A 20,920-nucleotide genomic window follows, 5' to 3' on the forward strand; every position below is an offset into this window, starting at 1 on the left:
GCCTCCGGTACTGTGCTCTGCCAGATGCTGCACCATCTGCAAGAAAGTATGGCATGCAGGTCCCCAGTTTACTTTATCCGTAACGGTAGAATTTACTACTGAAGAGAATCAGGAACTATCTCTTAAGAGAGAGAGGGTGGCTTTGCTTTTGTCCCTCAGCACCCACTTTGCAGCAGTTCACGGAAATGACAGACAGAGGGAAAGAGAAGAAGAACCCGGGTAGGAAACATGGAGTTGTTCCTTTGGCTACACACATGCAAATCTACAAGAAAAGTGATACTGTAGGCACCAAGGGATGACCATACTGTTGTCTCTAACACCACTCACACAGCACACGAATCACTGTAAACAAGCAGGTGAAGGCAAGGGTCTTGCCAAGAGAAGTAATGTGTACATGGAACATGTAAGTACCAAGAGTCAAGGCAGTTTCCTGAAACTGGTGACGGAAAAACCTGTCAGAAAAAAAAGGATCCAAGGAGAAGGCTTGTGTGTTCAACCCAGCATTGGCCAGCTTCACTGGAGGAGCAGGTTTCATGGGACCTAAGGGGAAGGGGCCTGGGCTGCTGGAGCTGTTCCTATAAAGTCACAGCTTAATGTGCAAAAAAGTAAAAGGCCTAGACTGTTTAAAAAACAAAAAACAAAAAACCAGAGGGCCGGCAATGTCTGATGGGTTAAAGGTATTCACTTTGATCTCTGGAACCCACATGTTAGAGAGAACCAACACCTAAAAGTTGTTTTTTGGCCTTCACATGTATGCTGTGGAATGTGCTGCCCCCTCCCACCCTCCTACTCCCACAAAGAACAGTGAAGCGATCAGGTTTAAACTCGAGGAGCTCGAGTGGGAAGCACAGACACACAGCCCCAAGGCTTAAGGTTAAAGCAAAAATGGCAAATTTGAGGCCAATCTGGGCTGCATCACGCATTTAGATTTGTTTAAAAAGTAAATAAACAAAAAAGCAAACAAACAAAGGGACTGGACAGAAGGCTGTATGGTTAAGAGCACTGGCTCCTCCCTAGAGGACACAAGTTGGACTCTCAGCAGCTATAACTGTGGCTCGACTCGAGATATTTCTGTAACTCCAATTCCAGGAGATCCAGATGCCCTCTTCTGGCTTCTGCAGACATCAAACATGCACATGGTATTCATACATACATTTAGGCACACACAGAGATACATAAATAAAAATATCTTTAAAAAAAAAAACCAAACAAAATGGGGCTGGAGAGGTGGCTCAGCCGTTAAGAGCACTGACTGCTCTTCCAGGGGTCCTGAGTTCAATTCCCAGCAACCATATGTTGGCTTACAACCATCTGTAGTGGGATCTGATGCCCTCTTCTGGTGTGTCTGAAGACAGTGACAGTGTACTTACATACATGAAATAAATAAATCTTTTAAAAAATTAAACAAACAAACAAAATCACCCCACACCCCAAGGGAACCTAAGTCAGCTTAGTATAGAATATATCCATGTTTTCTGTGGAATCAGCCTAAATGCCCACCAAGAAATGAATGTATTAGAAAATGTGATATAATGACACCAGAGTTTTATTCAACCATAAAGAAAAAATTACAGCTGGGCATGGTGGTGCACAGCTTCCACTCTGGCATTCAGAATCTGAATTTAAGGCCAGCCTGGTATACAAAGTTGAATTGTTCCAGGATAGCCAGGGCTTCCTAGTGAGGTTCGCATGTGCACACGTGTGCACACACACACACAAACCAAACAAAAGAAGAGAACTATTCAGCTGTCCATATAAAGTCACACTGGTTGTGACAGTGCATGAGCAAATGACCACACTCCCAGTGTCTCCCAGTGTATTTGTTACCTTTCATTTTCCTAAAGGCTGGAAGAGCCAAACAGGTTTTAGGGCCAAAACAAAGGTGTCAGCAGAGGTGAGCCATACTTGAGTTCCGAGAAGCGGCCACATTGCTCAGTTACGGCCACACCGCCCCAGTCCCGCATCACGTCTTCCCTCCCTGGCTTCCACTGTCCTGTCACAGGCCTCTGACTCATACCTTCCTGTAAATGCACTGGACTCACACGTATAGTCCAGGATAATCTCCCCTTCTCAAACCTTCACCCACACTTGCAAACTCTCCAGTGCCATTTAAGGTCACGTTCGTAGCCTTGAGACTATAAAGTCGATCTGTGGGGGTCATTATTTTGCCTGCATCTGAGAGTAGGATCAGTGTTTATGGTACGTTTTTGTTCTCCTGAAAGAACTGTATCTGAGGTAAGAGAAATCTAAGTACAGGTACTAACCATGGGAGCTGGAGTCTGCGGGCTGAAAGTTTGTACACACGGTGATGTAATAAAAAATATACTTGGTCTCTACCCACTTCCTGCCACCAAGTTTCCCAACCCTCAAGACTCTGGATGACTCCTTTCTAATGAGCCACCTCATGGTGGGCCTCTGGTTAGCCTCATGGTGGGGACTGGACACCAGAAAGACCAAGTCACAATTAGTAACTTGGAACTCTTGAGTCCCATTCCACATCCTCCAGGGAAGAGAAAAGAGCTAGGGATGGAGTCAGCACTTGAATATGACCACCTGGTGAAGCCTCTTACAACTCCTAGAGATGGAGCTCAGAGAGTTACTGGAATGATTAACATATCCTGACTGAGAAATGGTACATTTTACAAGGACAGATGACTCTGGGGCTCAGATCCTCTTGGACATTTTCAACATCTCCAACTTATCCTATTCTTTCTGATATACCAGCAAATGTGTCCCTCAAATTCTGAGAGTTACTACAGCAGATTACCACACCTGAGGTGGAAGTCTACTTTGTAGACAAGTCTCGAGTCTCACAACGTGTGACTGGCATCTGAATCGGGGTGTGTTCCTGTGCTGCCGAGCCTTTAGCGCCCTGCTCTGATGCTGGGTATCCAGTCATGAATGGTAATCCATCCTGTTAATGTGTAGAGTTGCAGGGTTGGATGCTGTAAAAAAACTCACCCATCTGGTGTCACAATAAAGTCAGTGGATGTATAGAAAAAATTTGTTTCCTTCCTTTCATAAGTGAAGTCTAAATAGACAGTGTGAATAGACTTGGAGTGAGGCCTCCAGGCAGTGATTAGGTGAAATCAGGAAGTGTGGGCTCCCACAAAGGGTAAGAAGAGGAGAGGAGCCCATTCTTTCTCGGCCCTGTATAGTACTCATCAGAAACCATCAAAGAGCCAGGAAGAGGGGCCACTCCAGACTCTGAATAAGATAAACTTCCAGCTTACTATGTCTCTTATGCTGCTTGGGCCTGAGGAAATTTTGTTTTAAAAAAATCACATACTACTTTTAGCATTTAGCACTTTAATTCCAGCACTCAGGAGGCAGATACTGGTGGGTCTCTGTGAGTTCAAGGCCACCCTGGCTTACATAGCAAATTCCAAGCCAGCTAGGGCTATATAGTAAGACCCTGTCTCTTTCAATCTCCAGTGGAACAGAAAAAAAGGAAACATTGCCTAAAATAGATCCTTGTCCCTAAAGGGCATTCACAACCTATGTGTTCACAGCTTTTTTTGAAACAAGGTATCAATATGTAGCCTAGGTAGGCATCAAGCTTTCAAGGATTATAAGTATACAAATAGGCCATGTCCAAAGCCTATGTCTAAGTATTGAGGGTGTGCTGGGCGCCAGCCAATAACACATAGAACTGTATATTATTAAAAGCCCCGTGAGCTGGACAGCAGCCCTTTCCCCGCCTGTCTTTAGACAAGACATTCCAGCCCTGGCAACAGCTTGCCTGCAGCTTTATAAGAGGCTTCAATGCACAAGACTAAGTCAGACTACATTTTCTCACTCACAGGACGTATGAAGATTGACGATTAATGCACCACTTTAAGCCACTAAATTTGGGGTAACCTGTTTCAAAGCAGTAGGTCACTAACACTCCAAATCTGCTCATTATCGTTAACTCACAATGAGCCATGGACACACTGGTCTCTTAGAAATTTACTATTCAGTCTATGTTTTGTTTTTGTTTTTATGTGCACTGGTGTGAGGGTGTCAGGTTCCCTGTAACTAGTGTTACAGACAGTTGTGAGCTTCCCCATGGATGCTGGGAATTAAACCTGGGTCCTATGGAAGAGCGGTCATTGCTCCAGCTCCCTAAACCCATGTTTAAAACTCAGGATTATTAGGCAAAGTCCTTTTCCAAACATCCTATAGTTTCTTCTAGAACCTATGCTAAAACCTTAACCTAAGAGACCAGAGAGTCTGGGATAGTATTTTCCTTTCTGTTTTAAGACTGGAAAGAGCGTGACCCAGTTTATTGAGCTGTATTTGCACATCAGTCTTTCGAGCATATAAAACATATACATGTATGTGTACACACACATAGGAACTTTCCTCCTTAAACAGTCTGACCAGCTTATTTTATGTCTGCAGGGAGTCCCTCTGCCAATCCAATCCTCAACATAAGGTTGTCTTGCTTCTGTTCCAGTCAAGTGTATCAAACGTGGCTCTCCATACAAACTTTAAAATGAGTCTTTCAGAAACAAACCAAATCTCTACAGTAGCAAACATAAACAAGGAGCTGGCCTTGTAGGAGCTGGCCAGTCTTCAGTGGAGGCCAGCCTGGGGAAGTCTGAGGTTTAGGGCTTAACTGCAGAGCCAAGCAGCTCTATCCAGGGTGCACGATCCAAACTGAGCTTGTTAAAGAGAACTTCCGTGTGGAGACTAGAACATGCGTTAGTGATTCTTAGTGAGACGTACTTGGTCATGAACAACTTGGTCATTCCTCTGACTTTGTCACATCTCCTCCATTGGCTCTAGTACGCATGATACGTATTGGACAGCACACAACCCAAGGCATACATTTAAATACTAAGTTCAGACATAAGCAAGGCCTTAGATTTCAATGATACAGCTGGAACCTATAAGCTTTATTCACAAAGATTTGGTGAGCAAATCCAGGCGGCTTATGTTCCCGTGAGGTAGTGGGGTACTGATCCCACACAGGGGATCTTTAGGCACCAGGCTGCTCTCTGCTGCTGTTCTCATCCACTTGGACCTCACGGTAGCATCCTTGCCCCACCTCCAAGTTTGCTTTAAACTTGACAAACTTCCCAGTCTACATCTGCATTGAGGCTCTATGTTGACAGTCTTTCTCTCTTTCTTAAACATTTTCTTCCCTTCTCCTAACCCCTTTCTCACAAACTCCCAAAACTCCTTTGATATGACACAGGGTATGAAGGTCCATAAAACAGCAAACTAGGGAGATGGCTAAGTCAGCAGGACCTGAGTGTGGTCCCCAGAACACACATAAATATCCATGCACACCCAGTGCTGGGGATGCTTGAGGTTTCCTGGCTAGCCAGCTTGCCTAATTATCAAGCTGCAGGCCACTGAGGGACCCTATCTCAAAAACAAAACAAAACAAAAAACCCCAACCCCCCCCAAAAAAAACCAACAACAAAAAAAAAAAAACTCATCAGGTGTTGGTAGCACACACCTGTGATCTCAGCACTTGAGAGGCAGAGGCAGGTGGATCTCTGTGAGTTCAAGGGCAGCCTGGTCTACACTGAGAAACCCTGTCTCAGAAAAGAAGGAAAGAGGGAAGAGAAGGAGGAAGAGGAGGAGGAGGAAGTGGAGAGGTCAGGTAGGCTAGTCTGCCTGGCTTTGCTTCCCCAGTGCTGGGATCACAGGAGATGCTGCCGTGCCATTTCTACACGGGTTCTGGGGATCAAACTCAGATCCCCATGTTGGCACGGCAAATACTTTATGGACTGAACTCTCTTCTAGCATCATAAGTACATTTTAAAAAAATGAAACTCACACCAGCAACTCAAATAACATTCTTAAAATCAAACATTCTAACATAATTCAAAGGCATATTAATTTGATACATGCTTAGGAATGACAGCATGGAAATATTGAAAGCTTTGGTTTTTCATAATTAAACCATTAGGTTTCCGTAAGAACAGTGATTCTCGGCCTGTGGGTCATGACTCATATGTCAGATATCCTGCACATCAGATATCTGCATTATGATTCATAACAGTAGCAAAGTTACAGTTATGGAGTAGCAATGAAAATAACTGTATGGTTGGGGTCACCACAGCATGAGGAACTGTATTAAAGGGTCGCAGCATTAGGAAGGTTGAGAACCATTGCTTAAAAACTTGGTATGAATGAGAGTTTGAGGCCAGCCAGCCTGTCTACAGAGTGAGTTCCAGGACAGCCAGGGCTACACAGAGAAACCCTGTCTTGGGTAAAGAAACAAAACGAAAAGAAAAAAAGGAGGGAGATTTTCATGAACAGTAAAAGCCCCAGCATAACACACAGCTGTCTCAGACCTCAGCGGGGTTGTTCCAGGCAGCATTAGCTGTAAAGCCACTCGGGGTTAGAAACAGACAGCAGTGAAGCCACAGGATGCCATGTGGGCAGGAGCTGCCAGAAGTGCCTCAGACCCCAGCAGCACACCCTGTCTCTGCTCCGTAGCCAAACTGAATTGTGTTTGTGTGTGTCCAGCTTTACCTTGCTCCCTGGCCTTTGGATTGGCCATTCCCTCTTGCATTCCCTCTGCATAGAAAACTCTTCCCCACTTAAGAGTTCAGTCTGAGCATCATTTTCCCCAGGGGTCACTCAGGGTCACAGGGGTCACTGTCCTCCCCATCTTTCCCCAGTGGAAAGTGAGCTAAATGGCCAAGTGGTGCATTGCTATGGCAAGTGGCGTTTCTACACACAGTTCCCCGTTTCTCTCCCAAACAACCACGGAGGATGATGTACGCACAGGGCATCATCTTCCACCCTACCACATCCCTACTGATACTCTGCGACTTGGAAGGATAAAGGGCTGAAATTGTGAGTGAGTACACGCGGCCCCTCCCGGGCCACTGAGAATGAGCAGTTCCTGCTTACAGCTAGCCATGGCTGTCTTGTTATCTGGAAACAGCATACTGGTTTCATACAGGTCAACTCGACAACTTAAAAAAATACACCAGGGAAGGAAACCTTTCCAAAATGCACTAGATATTAAAGTTCAGATTTGTGTTGTTTGTTTGAGACAGAGTTTCACTGTGTAGCCTTGGCTGTCCTGGAAATTACTTTGTAGAGCAGGCTCTGCTCTAGCTCTGGGCCACATCCCACCTCACACTGTAGCTATTCTGTGCTGGGCATCAGTAGTGCAATGAGGAACCATATGGGCCTCAGAGGGTTCCTGTGAGACATGGGTAAATACCTACCCCAAGGCTGGGCATATATGCTGAGCAAGGAGTTATTACCAGTCTGCATAGTAAGGCTTTCACTGTTCACCACACAAACAAGAAGAACCTGCTGGGTAATAGAAAATTACAATAGCATCGATTTAAAAGACAACATCAAAAGCCGCTACCTCAGAAATGTGTTTTTCCAGATATTAAAATATTCATCTTACATCTGTGCTGCACAGAACATTTCACCAAGTCATCTCACATGAAGTGCCATCCCTGGGGGAGGGAGGTGGGAAAGAGGACATTATTCCTTTTGGACAAAGAACCATGAAGGTGAAGGGCATTGCATAGGGACACATAAGCAGTCCTTAGAGGCAGGATAGAGTTAGGATGCAAATGCCTGGTGACTGTCTTATATAAATATGACCATTGCAATTATGAAAGAGAGACTGCTGCGCTCACTTAAAAAGCAGCTTGGCTACAGTCACTGTGATGAAGAAAGCGAGGCTACATGGTCGTGCCAAGCTAAGGCACTCAGTTTCCTGCATCCCCTCATAGGATGTAAAGTTCACCAGCTGCTCACTCAAGACTACATCCAGCACAGTCTCCTGGCTGCTCAGGGTCAGGGAGGTGCTGGGCAGGAATGGAGGAGTAGGGGAGACACAGCCCTACAGCTGCTTTTGAGTAGCCCATGCTCCTGTAATTAACTTCAACCACTCCAATGCATTAAAGGTTCAGTCTATTGGTGCCTTCAATTCAACAAACAGATGCTTGCTCACATTGCCTAGACGAAGTCACACAACACTATCTGACAGATTTAGGCAGCTCCTCCCCATCATTGGAGGCAACTGGCAGGTAACACTGACTATATCCCTCAGCCCAAGATGGAATTCTTATCTTTTTTTCCTTTCTTGTTTGCCAGGGCTTTGCTATATATATATATGTGTGTGTGTGTGTGTGTGTGTGTGTGTATGTAGCCTGGGTTGATCTCTAACTCTTACCCCCCCCCCGCCTCAGTTTCCTGATGTAATAATTACAGCCATGCTCCACCACCCCTTCCAAGACTGAGTAGTTAAAGACATGGTCCCTCAGGGTTCTGTGCACCCACAGAAAAGCCTCTGGGACAGCGTCAGCCTGTGGGAGTGCTCTTTAACTGACTGGAAAGTGTGGCTCTGTCTTCCCAGAGAAGATGTCATGCAGGATTTCCAGACTGTGTCCCACCCTTAGGTCTTCCCAGAATCAGGGAGGGAAAGTCCATTAAGAACAGATACTTGTTCTCAAGTTCCTTTACTTTCAGGGCCACTGAAAGTCCTGTGGCTTCGTCATACATTTTTCCTCTTACGAGAAGGCTTCATCACTTAGGGAAAAAAAAGAACACACAAATGGAACCCTTGTTTATCACAGTCAAGGCTTTGAAACTCATGGCAATTACAGTCATCCCCTCCCTTATCTGTAAGGAATACATTTCAAAGTCCTCCAGTGGATGCCAGACACCACAAATAGCACCATACAGAAGCTGGGTTTCCTTCCTATAGAAGCACACACGGACTCAGTGCCTTCCCCATCCAGACTCAGCCCTTTTTACACACCATGGCTCACCCTCGTGCAGTATGATGTGTGGCCCCAAAAATGGCACTGACTTCTCTTCCTCACACAGATGCCTTGTACATAGATAGAAGATTCATCCCCACTACATATGAAGAAAATGTTAAAACCCCAGCATACATCTTCCTGCCTTTATTAAGCTGAAGACTGTGAACTCTAGTTCCAAGAAAAGAGCCACACCCGAGATCCTGCGAGGCTGATTGATTAGAACTTTGTGACTGTGGGGAGAAGGAATGTGGCAGATCAGGAATCAGACTGTCTTGGAATACTTTTAGCTTCCTCAGTACCCTCGGAGTCCATCCCAGTGCCTCACCTAGCATTCTTGTAATTATCACAAGAAACATTTTGGGATGTGTTGATTTAACAGATCTCCCATGAACCCAAAGGCTAAGAATGTTATTAGATGAGACCTACAGAGAAGATTTCCCTGTTTGGCTCTGACCCACCTCTCTAGTATTTCTACCAATACTCGAAACCTGTCCTGATGGAGACTTTACACTTCCTGTCACCACGGAAACTTCATGAAACTTACCACACTGGAGCCTCGTATGTGACAAACTCAGTCTGTGTTCCCAGACTATGGACAGGCGAGAGCCGTGTTTACTGAGAGTCAGATAAGTGCCCAGTAGGTACTTCTGCTCAAAAGCACTGACTCCTCACTGGGAACTACAAGGCCAAGAGCAGGATGGCAGTGATGTTTCTACATTCATCTACGTCACCCTTCCTTTCCACTTTGGCTGAGGCATGGAGATAAGTCATCGATTGCCTTGAATCTGTACATGAGTCCAAGGTGGATAATTGTCCACAGACGGTTGAGTTGTAGGCAGATGCATCTTGCAGCAGAAGTGGTCATTACTTAGAGCCACCTTGTCCCTTCAAGAGACAAGGACTCTTTGGACCACTTTGCAGGACTGGGACTACTTAGGCCTCAAGCTCATGCGACAGTGGCCAAGTTTTGGCATGCTCAGGAAAGTGACTAAGCCTAGCAGTTACAGTCCAGGGTTTTGCCCTAAAGACTTTGACTAGAGAATGTCCTCCTATTGCATTAAAGAAAGTCTTTTAGGGCTTCTCCTTGGTATGAATGAATGAACGGATGAAGGAATGAATGACTATCACTTGAATACAAAAGGTGCCATCTCTGATGGGACTAATGGTGAGCACTAAATACCATCATTGTGGTGGTTTGAATAGGAATGGTGCCCACAGATTCACGTGTTTGAATGCTAGGTCTATAGGGAGTGCCTATTAGAAGGTGAGGCCTATTGGAGATGAGTACCGTGGGGGAGGGCCTTGAGGTCTCCTATGCTCAGGCTAGGCCTAGTGAGGTACAAAGTCTCCATCTGCTGCCCACTGACCCAGATGTAGGACTCTCAGTTCCTTCTCCAGCATCATGTCTGTCTGCATGCCAACCATGCTTCATGCCATGACGATATTGGACTGAACCTCTGAAACTGTAAGCCAGCCCCATTAAATGTTTTGTTTTATAAGAGTTGCTGTGGTCATGGTGTCTCTTCACAGCAACAAAAAAAAAAAAAAAAAAAAAAAACCTAACTAAGAGAATTCATGCTATCCAGAATTACACACAATTAAAAAATTATGAATTGCTTCTTTGTTTACTTATTTTTGTCTGCATGTGGAGGCACATGTGAGCCACAGTGTGTGTGTCTCAGAGGATACATGGGTTCTTTCCTTCCATCCTGTGTGCTCCTGAGGTTGCAGGAACCCAGGTTACAGCATGCCTTCACCCATTGAGCCATCTTGTGTACCATGGTCTCCCCTTACATTATTAGCACACGTTGCACAATTGTGCTTAGAATGTCTGTGACTGAAGAAAATGCTCATTTGGTTCACATAGTCTCCAGTTGCTTTTTGTTTGCTTATTTTTAACAGTACTAGGAATTATTAAACCTGGGGCCTCAGGGATTCTAGGCAAATGCTGCAGCATACCACTCAAACTACAGCTACAGCCCTTGAGGCCGGCAGGTTTTCATGGTGATCTAAAGAACATAAGTTGCAAAAACCAAAGCTTGAATCCATACCAGACCCGAGTCCCTAAAACTGCACTGTAAGACCAAACATGGTGATAGCACACACCCTATCCGAGCACACTGGAGGCAGAAGTGGGTGGATTGTATGAGTTCGAGACCAGCCTAGTGAACACAATGAGTTCTAGATAGACCAGCTAGACCACAATGAGACCCTGTCTCAAAACAAGACAAAAACAAACACAAAAAACTACCAACGTGGCCCTTTTGTACCCTTGAGTACAAAAGCCAGTGCCATGGCTGCTGAACAGCTAGTGCGGCAGAGGCACCATGCTCATCCCCATGCTTAGGAGGATAAGGGCAGACAGAAACAAAAAGGAACATTCTGGAAACCACATGGCAGGAGAGTGCCAGGGGCAGTCCATTCCCTGGGGAAAGCACACCCACACAACAGCTGGTGACAGTTTCATTAGCCTATTATTACCTAAGTCCTAAACTTGAGGTTGTATGCATTTTATTGATCTTCAAAATAGCCTGAGAAGGCACCAATGAGCGGAGAAAGCCCAGAGGAGAGAGAGCTAGCCTCCCTAAAGCCACTGAAGGGGTGATGCTGTGCGCCTTGGCTGAGGCCGCTGAGGCCCAATACTTCCCATTATTCATGTGTCACACAGGAAGAGATGTCACCTCACTGGGTGGGAGGCTTGAAGCACTCTGTTCTTTTGGCAGTCTCTCCTCACTTCCACCAGCGACCTTCCACAGATGCACACGGATCCCAGCAGAGGGTGAGCCCCATATAAGCAGAACATCCTGTGAAATCCTGGAGACCCTGCTCTCAGGAGATACTTAGGAATTTCAGAGTGGTCCCAGCCCCTGTCATCCAACAGCTTCAGCTGACAAAACTTGCCACAGAAAGCAAGAACAAATGATATTAAAACTGGATTCTGACAATGCCAACATGGATAGTCTAAACAGGTACACACGAATAAAAATGCTAAGCAGTCAAGATGGCGGACAGAGAGGTGCTGCAGACCTGTGGTATTCATGTTGCCTCCACCACTGCTTTGGCTACCGAGGAAGGCAGGAAGCTTCTTTTTGGCTGTAAGAGGCAATGTGCTCTGTCTTTGAGATGAACTTCAGCAACAGCAGTGGAGCCTGAAGCTGGGGAAGACCCAAGGCCTAGAAAAGGCTGGCTTAGTGTTCTGTGTAGAGGGTCCAAGCCCCGGAGTCAGCTCTTAGGTAATAACAGCTGGGCAGAGAACACCCACAGTGCCAGCCCAGCATCAGTGCAGCTGTGTTGTGCAGCAAAGGTTTCCTGAGGATCGTAGCAGCCTGCTCTGCTCTAGGAGCTTGGGATTTCCCAAACCCAGAGAAAAGAAAACAACTCAGAGCTAGCTAGCAGCATGAGCTGCATACCTGCTACCTGTGATCATTCAGTCAGTCCCTTCATTTCCATGACATCAAAAAGGGAATTTTATTACTTCCCTATACTATTTAAACTTTGATCTTAATTCTCTCTCTCTCTCTCTCTCTCTCTCTCTCTCTCTCACACACACACACACACACACACACACACACACACACCCCTCAACAGTAGCTCAGATCTACCCTAAAGCACCAGTTTTCAAGAAAATGGGATATAAGGCTGCTTATAAGGAGCAGAAGGAAAAGGGACTACTCTTGCCTTGGAGTCCTGGATCCAAACCCTATTTGACCCAGGATGTAGAAGAACCACTAGTCTCAATTTTCTTACTAAAGAGTGGGAGAGGGAGGACCAGATGAGTCAGCAGCTGCTACCAAGTCTGCAAGAGATCATGCTTGTGGTTCAGCCAGGCACCCAGTGACAGCTGAACAATATGGAGACCAGTGCTGACACCAGCGACAGACATGCCACCATCACACATTCTACAGTAGAAACTGTCCTTCCTGAAGCTTTGAGGATCACAATTTTATAAGAGATCACAATTGAAAGCTTTTTTTCGAGCAAAAATAAACAAGAGCTAAGGGAAGACAAGATTAAGCAGAGTACCACTTAGTTAAAAGGAACCGGAGCTGGTGTGACAGCTAATCTTTGTTGTCCATGATGACATCGGTAATAAACTAAAATCCAAGTAGCTAGGGGTATGTGTCAGGGTTTTTTTTTTTTTTTTTTTTTTTTTTTTGGTTGAATTATTTGAGGAGAAAGACCAAATCTAAGTCCACCTAAAAGGACACAGAGGAAGGAAGCTTTTGCGTTTTACCTGCTCGCCCGACTCTTGCTGGCCAGTTTCCCTGTCCTGCTCCTAAGATACCCCTTCACTGGTGTTAGAACCCATTTCTCTGCAATTCCAGAGTAGACTGAAAAATGGCAGCTCTCTAGACTTCCCCAAGACTCCAACCAGATTGCCAATGCTGAGACATCCAGTCTCACAGACTGAACAACTTCCACATCCACCATCTTTCTGTTGGGAGATAGCCATCACTGGACTACTCAGATCAAAGCTGGTAAGCCACTCCTCCTCCTCTTCCCCCTTTCTTGAGAAGATCTGTGTAGCCATGGTTGAGCTGGAACTAACCTGATATACAGATGAGGCTCCCTTTGAACTCAGAGTTCCACCTGCTTCTGCCTCCCAAGAGCTGGGATTAATGGTGTGTGCCACCACCACACCTGTTCTTACAGTTTTATGGTTTCAGAGGAGGTGTGTCACTCAGCTCCATTTTAACTAACTAGCTAATTAATTTAATGCATATGGGTGTTTTTTCTATGTACCATGTGTATGACTGGTCACTATGGAGGCCAGAAGAAGACGGCACACCTCTTGGGATTAGAGTTACAGATGGTTGTAAAGCTCCATGAGAATCCTGGGAATCAAACTTGGGTCCTCTGCAAGAGTAGCCAGTGTTCTTAGCCACTGGGCCATCTCTCAACTCTAACATCTAGAGCAGTGGTTCTCACCCTTCCTGATGCTGTGATCCTTTAATATAATTCCTCATTTGTGGTGACCCCCAACCAGAAAATTACTTTCACTGGTAATTTGCAACTGTCATTTTGAACTCTTATGGATTGTAATGTAAATATCTGTGTTTTCAGATCGTCTTAGGCAACCCCTGTGAAAAGGTTGTCCTAACCCCGAGGGGTGGACACCCACAGGTTGAGAACTGCTGACAGGAGGTCAGGTCAGTAAGAACAGCCTAGCTACTTACAGCCCGACTGATAAGCAATGAGCCAACCTCCTCCCATCCCCGGCACATGCCCTCTCCCGTGTTTACGATGTCTGTCAACCTCATTCTACAGGGTATGTGTGCATGCCCACCTGTTCATGTAGCACTCTCCTATCTTAAACTGCAGGCTTCCACTGACTACAGACCACACCTGGGAACAAGCTCTTACGTGTAGTCAGAGCCTAAGAAATTGGGCTGGGAGTGTAACTGAGTTGTAGTGCACTCTCCTGGCATGTGCCAAGGGCCCGGGTTCCGCCTCCAGCATCGAACAAATAAAAAGGGAAGAAAGAAAATCCACTTATTACAGCTAACAGCTATGAAAGTTCTTGTGACTTTATTACACTTATTTGTGTGTGCACACATGCATGTAGACTAGCAGGCCATAGCAAGTGTGGGGCCATAGGACAAGTGGCAGGAGCTGGTTTTGTCCTTAACTATGTGACTACTAAGGACCAAACTCAGGTCATCAGGCTTTGCTGACAGCAACCTTATGTACTGAGCCATTTTGCTGGCTCCTAAAGTTCTTATAATTTTAAACTTTAATAATTAATTTTAATAACTACTTCAATAATGAATAGTTTTCATAACTTTAAGTAATAATTAAGGGTCATAATAAACTTAATTAAAGCCTTGATGACAAACTTTAACAACAAATTCAGGCACTGACAAGCTAATGGAAAGTTCTCCAGCAGTTAGAGACACTGCTTGGTGGACACGGGAGAGAGGCCTCACGCGCATCTCTAGCTACATATTTCAGTCCAGGTATTCTGAATAGTATACGTATTTTAAACATTTAAGATCTTACAAGGTGTGAATCTTTACTTAAAAAAAGAATGTAGCCAGGCATGGTGGCACAGACCATCAGCATTTGGGAGGCAGAGGCAGGTAGATCTCTGTGAGTTCAAGGCCAGCCTGATCTACATAGGGAGCTCTGGGCCAGCCAGAGGTACATAGGAACTTGTCTTATAAAAGAGGGGGGGGAGGGGGGAGGAGGGGGGGGAGGAGGAGGAGGAGGAGGAGGAGGGGGTGAGGAGGAGGAGGAGGAGGAGGAGGAGGAGGGGGTGAGGAGGAGGAGGAGGAGGAGGGGGTGAGGAGGAGGAGGAGGAGGAGGGGGTGAGGAGGAGGAGGAGGAGGAGGGGGTGAGGAGGAGGAGGAGGAGGAGGGGGTGAGGAGGAGGAGGAGGAGGAGGAGGAGACAAGAATTTTCAAGGCTGGTTCAGTGATGCTGGAATTTGACCCATAGACCCATCATGTGGTATAAAGAAGAAAATGACTCAAAATCATCTCTGATCAGCAGCTCCATCTACTCAGGAAGCTGACACGGATAACTTAATCTTAGGGATGGAGAATAGCCTGGGAAATGCAAACCACCACCCCACTATTTTAGTTACTAAAGTGAATAGAAACTTATTAATATCACTAGATTCAACCTTTCAAATTTCTCGTAAATCAAAGATGAATTTTTATAGATAGATTTGTAGGTAAACATTTTTTTGTAGATTAAAAAAAAAAAAAACCTCTCAGATATGACATGAAGGTAAATTTTTTATGCCTGGGGCCTTAGACCCAAATGAACTTTGTACAGAAAACTTTATTTAACTTTTAAACTTGGCCCAGTGGTTAAGAGCACATGCTGAGTTCGGTCCTTGCACACATATCAGGTGGCTCACAACCACTTAGAACTCTGGCACAGAGGGATATGGTGCCTCTAGTCTTCATGGGTACCTGCACATGCCCTCACACAGATAATTAAAATAAAATGTTTAAAAGTTTGTTCTGTGGCATTTTATTTATTTCTGGAGGCTAAGAGGTCAGCATGTGGAGTCAGCTCTCTCCTTAGACCTTAGTCAACTCACTCAACCAGTGCATAGATGCCTCATGCCTCATCTGCTGAGCGTCTCTGGTCCTTGTATTTGCCTTTAAATATCATTTCAGACCATTTCCCCACTCAAAAATTATGTTATTTACTTCCAAAATCTTAAATTTGAAGTGTTGCATATGCCTGTAATCCCAAAATCCAGAAGGCTGAGGCATGAGGGTTTTGAATTCTAGTCCAGCCTGGGATACATAGTCAAACTCTATCTCAAAAGAAAATAAAAATCATAAGTAAAAGAGTAAATTAAAAGTTGTATTAGAGACTGTACAAGCTTAGCCATCAAAAGCAATGAAACAGAAGGATGATTATTTAACAGAAGTGAAAGATGGAAGCTTGAAGAACTAGGGGTTCTGAGAAACACTGGCAGAAGCTGTTAGTGGGGGTGGGGTGGAAGCAAACCCAATGACTTCTGAGGAACTGTCCTCTAGCAGTTCTAATCCAAGCTCTCACTGCTGAGCAGTGTGAGTTTTCTTCTGAACCCTACTCCATCTTTACTTCCGGCTGCCGCAGCCTGCTCAGAACACACCAGGAGCAGAGATTCAGATCTTCACACAATGGCTCACCATTCAACCAGTTCTGCTCTGTCCCCAGACATCCCCTGCCTCTGTGGGGCCTGTTACATTCAGATATGAACTTTCCAGGAACTTGGTCATGTCACTGGCCTTTTTCCTGAATGACAAGCCCAGTGCTGGTCATGAACAAGCAAGTTTTATAGAGGCTGGCATTATTCATAAAAATAGTGACTCCACATTCAGAAATAGGCCAAATGTAGCCTTAGAGGCAAGCTGTATCTCTGTTAAATCCACAGGCTACTCATCGGGTCTCCTGCTACAGCACATACAGCCTTTTCCTCAGCCATGTTAATCAAGCACGGCAGAGACTGGAAGTCAGGGCTCTGCCTTGACAAGGAGGATTCATACAGCAGAGTCAACTGGAAGGTTTCCCAAAGAACCAAACAGGTCCCTCCCGTCCTCCACCCACCTCCTCAGCACCACTGTTCCCTTCTACAATCTGCAAGCCTCCTTACGCTGAGCATTTGAGAAGGCCGTCAAAAGGCGAGAAGGATGGAAATGGTGTTTGCTTTTCTGTCTTTTTCAACTGTGGGGACGTTAGAGATACACTAGTTGGTATACTATTTTGCCACAATTTTCTCTTCTCAAATCTAGTTTCAATGACTACATGAATCAGCTCCTACTGACCTGAATTACGCTTTACAAATGTGGGCTGAACATTATCTTTCCAAATGAAAGTGCCCAGATTGAAATACCCTGTTGTCCTTCCTGAGAATGGCACAGACGGAGAGGAAAAGGCCATCTTTGTGAGGAACAAATGGGCCGAGGGATATCTGCTTTCCTCTCTGCCCTCTTTACACAGCTACTGCCAAATGACAAGTTTTATCATTTTAAGAATCTGGCTGAGCAGGCTGAGCAAAGAGCCCATTCTTCTGGACTTTACCGTTTCCTCAGGTTGGCGGGGTGGGGACAGGAAGAGCAGTGAGCCCATGGGGCTGGCCCTGCCTCTCCTCCCCCGGGAGCGGGATCCAGAAAGACCTCCACAGCACAAACAAGCTTCCTTAGCTGAGGACAAGGAAGACAAGAAGCAGGCTTATAATGAGGGAGAAAATCAGCTAGAGGCTGGGGAGAGGCAGAGGCAGGTGAATCTGTGTGAGTTTGAGGCCGGTCTGGTCTATATACAGAGTTCCAGGGCAGCTAGAACTACATAGTGAGACTCTGTCTCAACAAAAACAAGACAAAGCAAAGCAAAACAGAAAAACCACCCCCCCAAAGGTTTACTTTATTTTTAAGTTATGTGTATATGTGCCTTTGGGTATATGCACCTTTTTTGTGGGGGCAAGGAGTTAGGAGTGGGTTTCAAAACAGGGTTCCTCTTTGTAGTCCTGGCTGGCTTAGAATCCACAGAGATCCTCCTGCCTCTGCCTCCCGGGTGCTGGAATTAAAGGTGTGTGTCACTGCTGCCTGGCAAGGGTTTGTGCACTTCCCTGTGCAAAAGATCTCTGGGTCTCCTGAAGCTGGAGCTACTGGTGGTTGTGAGTCACCTGGTGGGGTGCTGGGGACAGAATTCAGGTCCTCTCCAGGAGCAGCAAGTGCTCTCCAACTACTATTTTACATTTTTATTTTGAGACAAGATTTTACCATGTAAACTGGGCTGGAATTCAACCTCTTCCTGCCTCAGGAAGAGGCAGCCTGTGCCACCATGCCAGCCTAGAGGAAAACAGACAAAAGAACAACAAAGCCCCAAACACCTCAGGAGATTCACTCACCACGCAGCGCTTCCTAAGAATCTGGATGTCCTTCTGCCTTTATGTTGGGAACTTAACAATGAGCAGAAGAAAGAATGAAATGGGTCTTTACCAGAAGCTAAAGAAGGGCCCAGGGAAATGGCTTAGTGGGTAAAGTGCTTGCCATACAACCCCAAGGACCAGAGCTTGGTCTCCAGCACCCATGTAAAAGGCCAGGCCTGGTGACACAGGTCTAGAATCCCAGGGCTAAGAACAGGGAGTGGAGACAGGAAGGTCTCTGTGGCTGTGCCCAGACAGCTTTGCCAAACCCATCAGTCCCAGGTTCCAGTTAGAGACCGTCTCAGACAAGGTGGATGGCTCCTGAGGAACAACATCCAAGGTTGACCTCTGGCTTCCCCTTACACAAGCATGTACATGCACATGTACATGCACATGGCCTCCTACATATGAATACACACATACATAAACACAAAGAGCTGAAGAGACTGAGTCCTGAACCATCATTAAAAACACAATAGACACTGTGAATTACAGCACAGTAATTAAAGAGCTGTGGTGGTATTTAGCCAGCTATTTACTATTGTTTTCCAGAGACACTGAGGCCAAATAATACCAAATATGGGAAATTTTCTTTTATTTATTTATTTTTGTTTTTTGAGACAGCGTTTCTCTGTGTACCTTGGCTGTCCTGGAACTAACTCTGTAGACCAGGCTGGCCTCGAACTCACAGAGATCTGCCTGCCTCCTGACTAAATATGGTGTCATGGGACTGGGTGTTTCTAATTCTTAAGAACCTCAATAAAATAGTAGAAGCCTACAGCCCAGGCGCTCAGTACTCAGGCCCCAAGGTCAGAGGGTAGGCGAGCCTTACTCTGGCAGGCAGGAATTTCACAGTACTTCCAGTAGACACCATCCTCATGCTCGGCCACGTAGCACCAAGGGCTCACGTCTCCGTCTGGATTTCTGTTGGGAATAAGGACACGTTGATGACACTGCTTGTGTTTCGAGTCACCGAGCCCATTCAGTTTCACACACCGAGTTCCCTGCCATTTCTAGTAACTGGTGTATATCTCCATGTCTTCTCTAATCAGGAAGGAAAACATGATCTGGCCACAGTGGCTCAGACTTGTAACCCCAGCACCCAAGAAGCTAAGGCTTGCTACAAGCTCTAGGCCAGCTTGGGCTACCCAGCAAGACCCTGATTCAAGAAAGCAAACAAACTACACAATAAAACTACAGATGGTACAACCCTCCTAAGTTTGGAAAAGGTATATTTAGGGAAGGATGTAATCTCAAAAAAAATTTTTTGGTTGCTTTTTTGTTATTTGAAACAGTGTTTTTCTGTGTAGTCCTGGCTGTCCTGGAACTCATTATGTAGACCAGGCTGGCCTCTGTCTGCCTCTGCCTCCTGAGTGTAGTATAGAGAGACTCTCAGGCTGGAGAGATGGCTCAGTGGTTAAGAGCACTGACTGTTCTTCCAGAGGTCCCGAGTTTAAATCCCAGCAACCACATGGTGGCTCACAATCATCAGTAATGAGATCTGATGCCCTCCTTGGTGTGTCTTAGGAGCCACAATATAATCAGATAAAATAAAATAAAATAAATAAATCTTAAAAAAAAAAAGACTCTCTTATGAGCATCATGGGTCATTAAAAAAGCCAATGGCCAATGAGCTGAGGCAAGAAATAGGACAGAGGACACTGTCAGGAGGAAGATGATTCTGGGAAATAGTGAGAGAAGTAAAGAAGACTCGAGAAAGATGCTGAGAGACACTGTGAGAGACACTGAAGGAGACACAAAGGAAAAAGTGGACCAGGACTGAGAGAGAGGTAATAATCATGTGGAGGACAGAAAGTGTTTGGAATGGGTTAAATAGTCAGGGAATGAACTGAAGCTTATAGATTAGGCATTTATTAATAAGTAGTTGGTCTCAGAGTCATCATTCCAGAAACAGGAACTAGGAGGAAAAACAGATTTAATTCTTTTACACCTGAGTGCCCGGATTAAAGTATGTGCCACCACATCCGGCTTAATCTCAGATCTTAAAAATATTTATTTCTAGGTGATAAGACTTGGCAATTTTAGTGGGTTTTTTGGGAGGGGGATTCTTTTATCGTTTTAGTTTCCTCCTTTTTCAATAATGAGTATCCCAAGTATAGTTTCCAAACACATAAGCCTACTCAGTCTCTGCTAACTCACATGACAGAAATGGTCCTCCATTACCACAGATCCCAGAGGCTTCTTAGGACACTAACTTCTAATGCTTTTTAAAGATTTACTTCCACATTCCCAAGTGAGAAAATGACCTTCAAGGTAGTTCTGGTGCAGACATCACAGGTAATAAAGAGACTGGAGAAGCAGCTCAGCAAATGACAGGGGCTGTACAGAGAGAGAAGCCCGCCTCTCCTCACCCCTTCCCAAGCCCCTTTATTTAGACTCAGAATACTGGAAACCTGACACTCCAGTTAGGCAGGAAATGGGCATAAGGACACCCCCTCCTCAACCCCAGCTTTGCCCAAAGCTCTGGGCCTGAGCAGACAAGCCCATTGTGTGGTCTAAGAGATAAGCTTCTCCAGGCACAAAGGAGCCTTTTCTTTTTTGTGCCCTGAGGCAGGTGCGAGGGACAACTCTGCTCTTCCCTGGCTCTGCCTCCCTGTCTAATGCAGACACTTTCGGTCCAGCCAGAAGTCTGTTCCCATCACACGATAGCATGTAGACATCTCAGATGTGATGGATCTGAAAAGTTGTACAAGGCAAACATGGTGTCGGATGTCAGCTGAGAAATCAAAGTGGCAGGGCTTGTACAAAGGACTTCTTTAAACAATATGTCACCGTCATCTTCCTCC

At 45.4% G+C, this 20,920-nt stretch overlaps 1 protein-coding gene across 2 annotated transcripts in view; it reads right to left on the bottom strand.

The window, feature by feature from the left end:
• KREMEN1 (kringle containing transmembrane protein 1) overlaps nucleotides 1–20,920 on the bottom strand; it is a 60,058-nt gene that overhangs the window by 17,327 nt on the left and 21,811 nt on the right. For both annotated transcript variants that reach the window (XM_080920864.1, XM_080920863.1), the window contains exon 3: nucleotides 18,946–19,037. In XM_080920864.1, coding sequence (XP_080776990.1) covers nucleotides 18,946–19,037 — 92 coding nt within the window. The remainder of the gene's footprint in view (nucleotides 1–18,945; nucleotides 19,038–20,920) is intronic.

This window comes from Micromys minutus (assembly GCF_963924665.1).
Source record: "Micromys minutus genome assembly, chromosome: 1".
In the NCBI taxonomy this organism is placed as follows: Eukaryota; Metazoa; Chordata; class Mammalia; order Rodentia; family Muridae; genus Micromys; species Micromys minutus.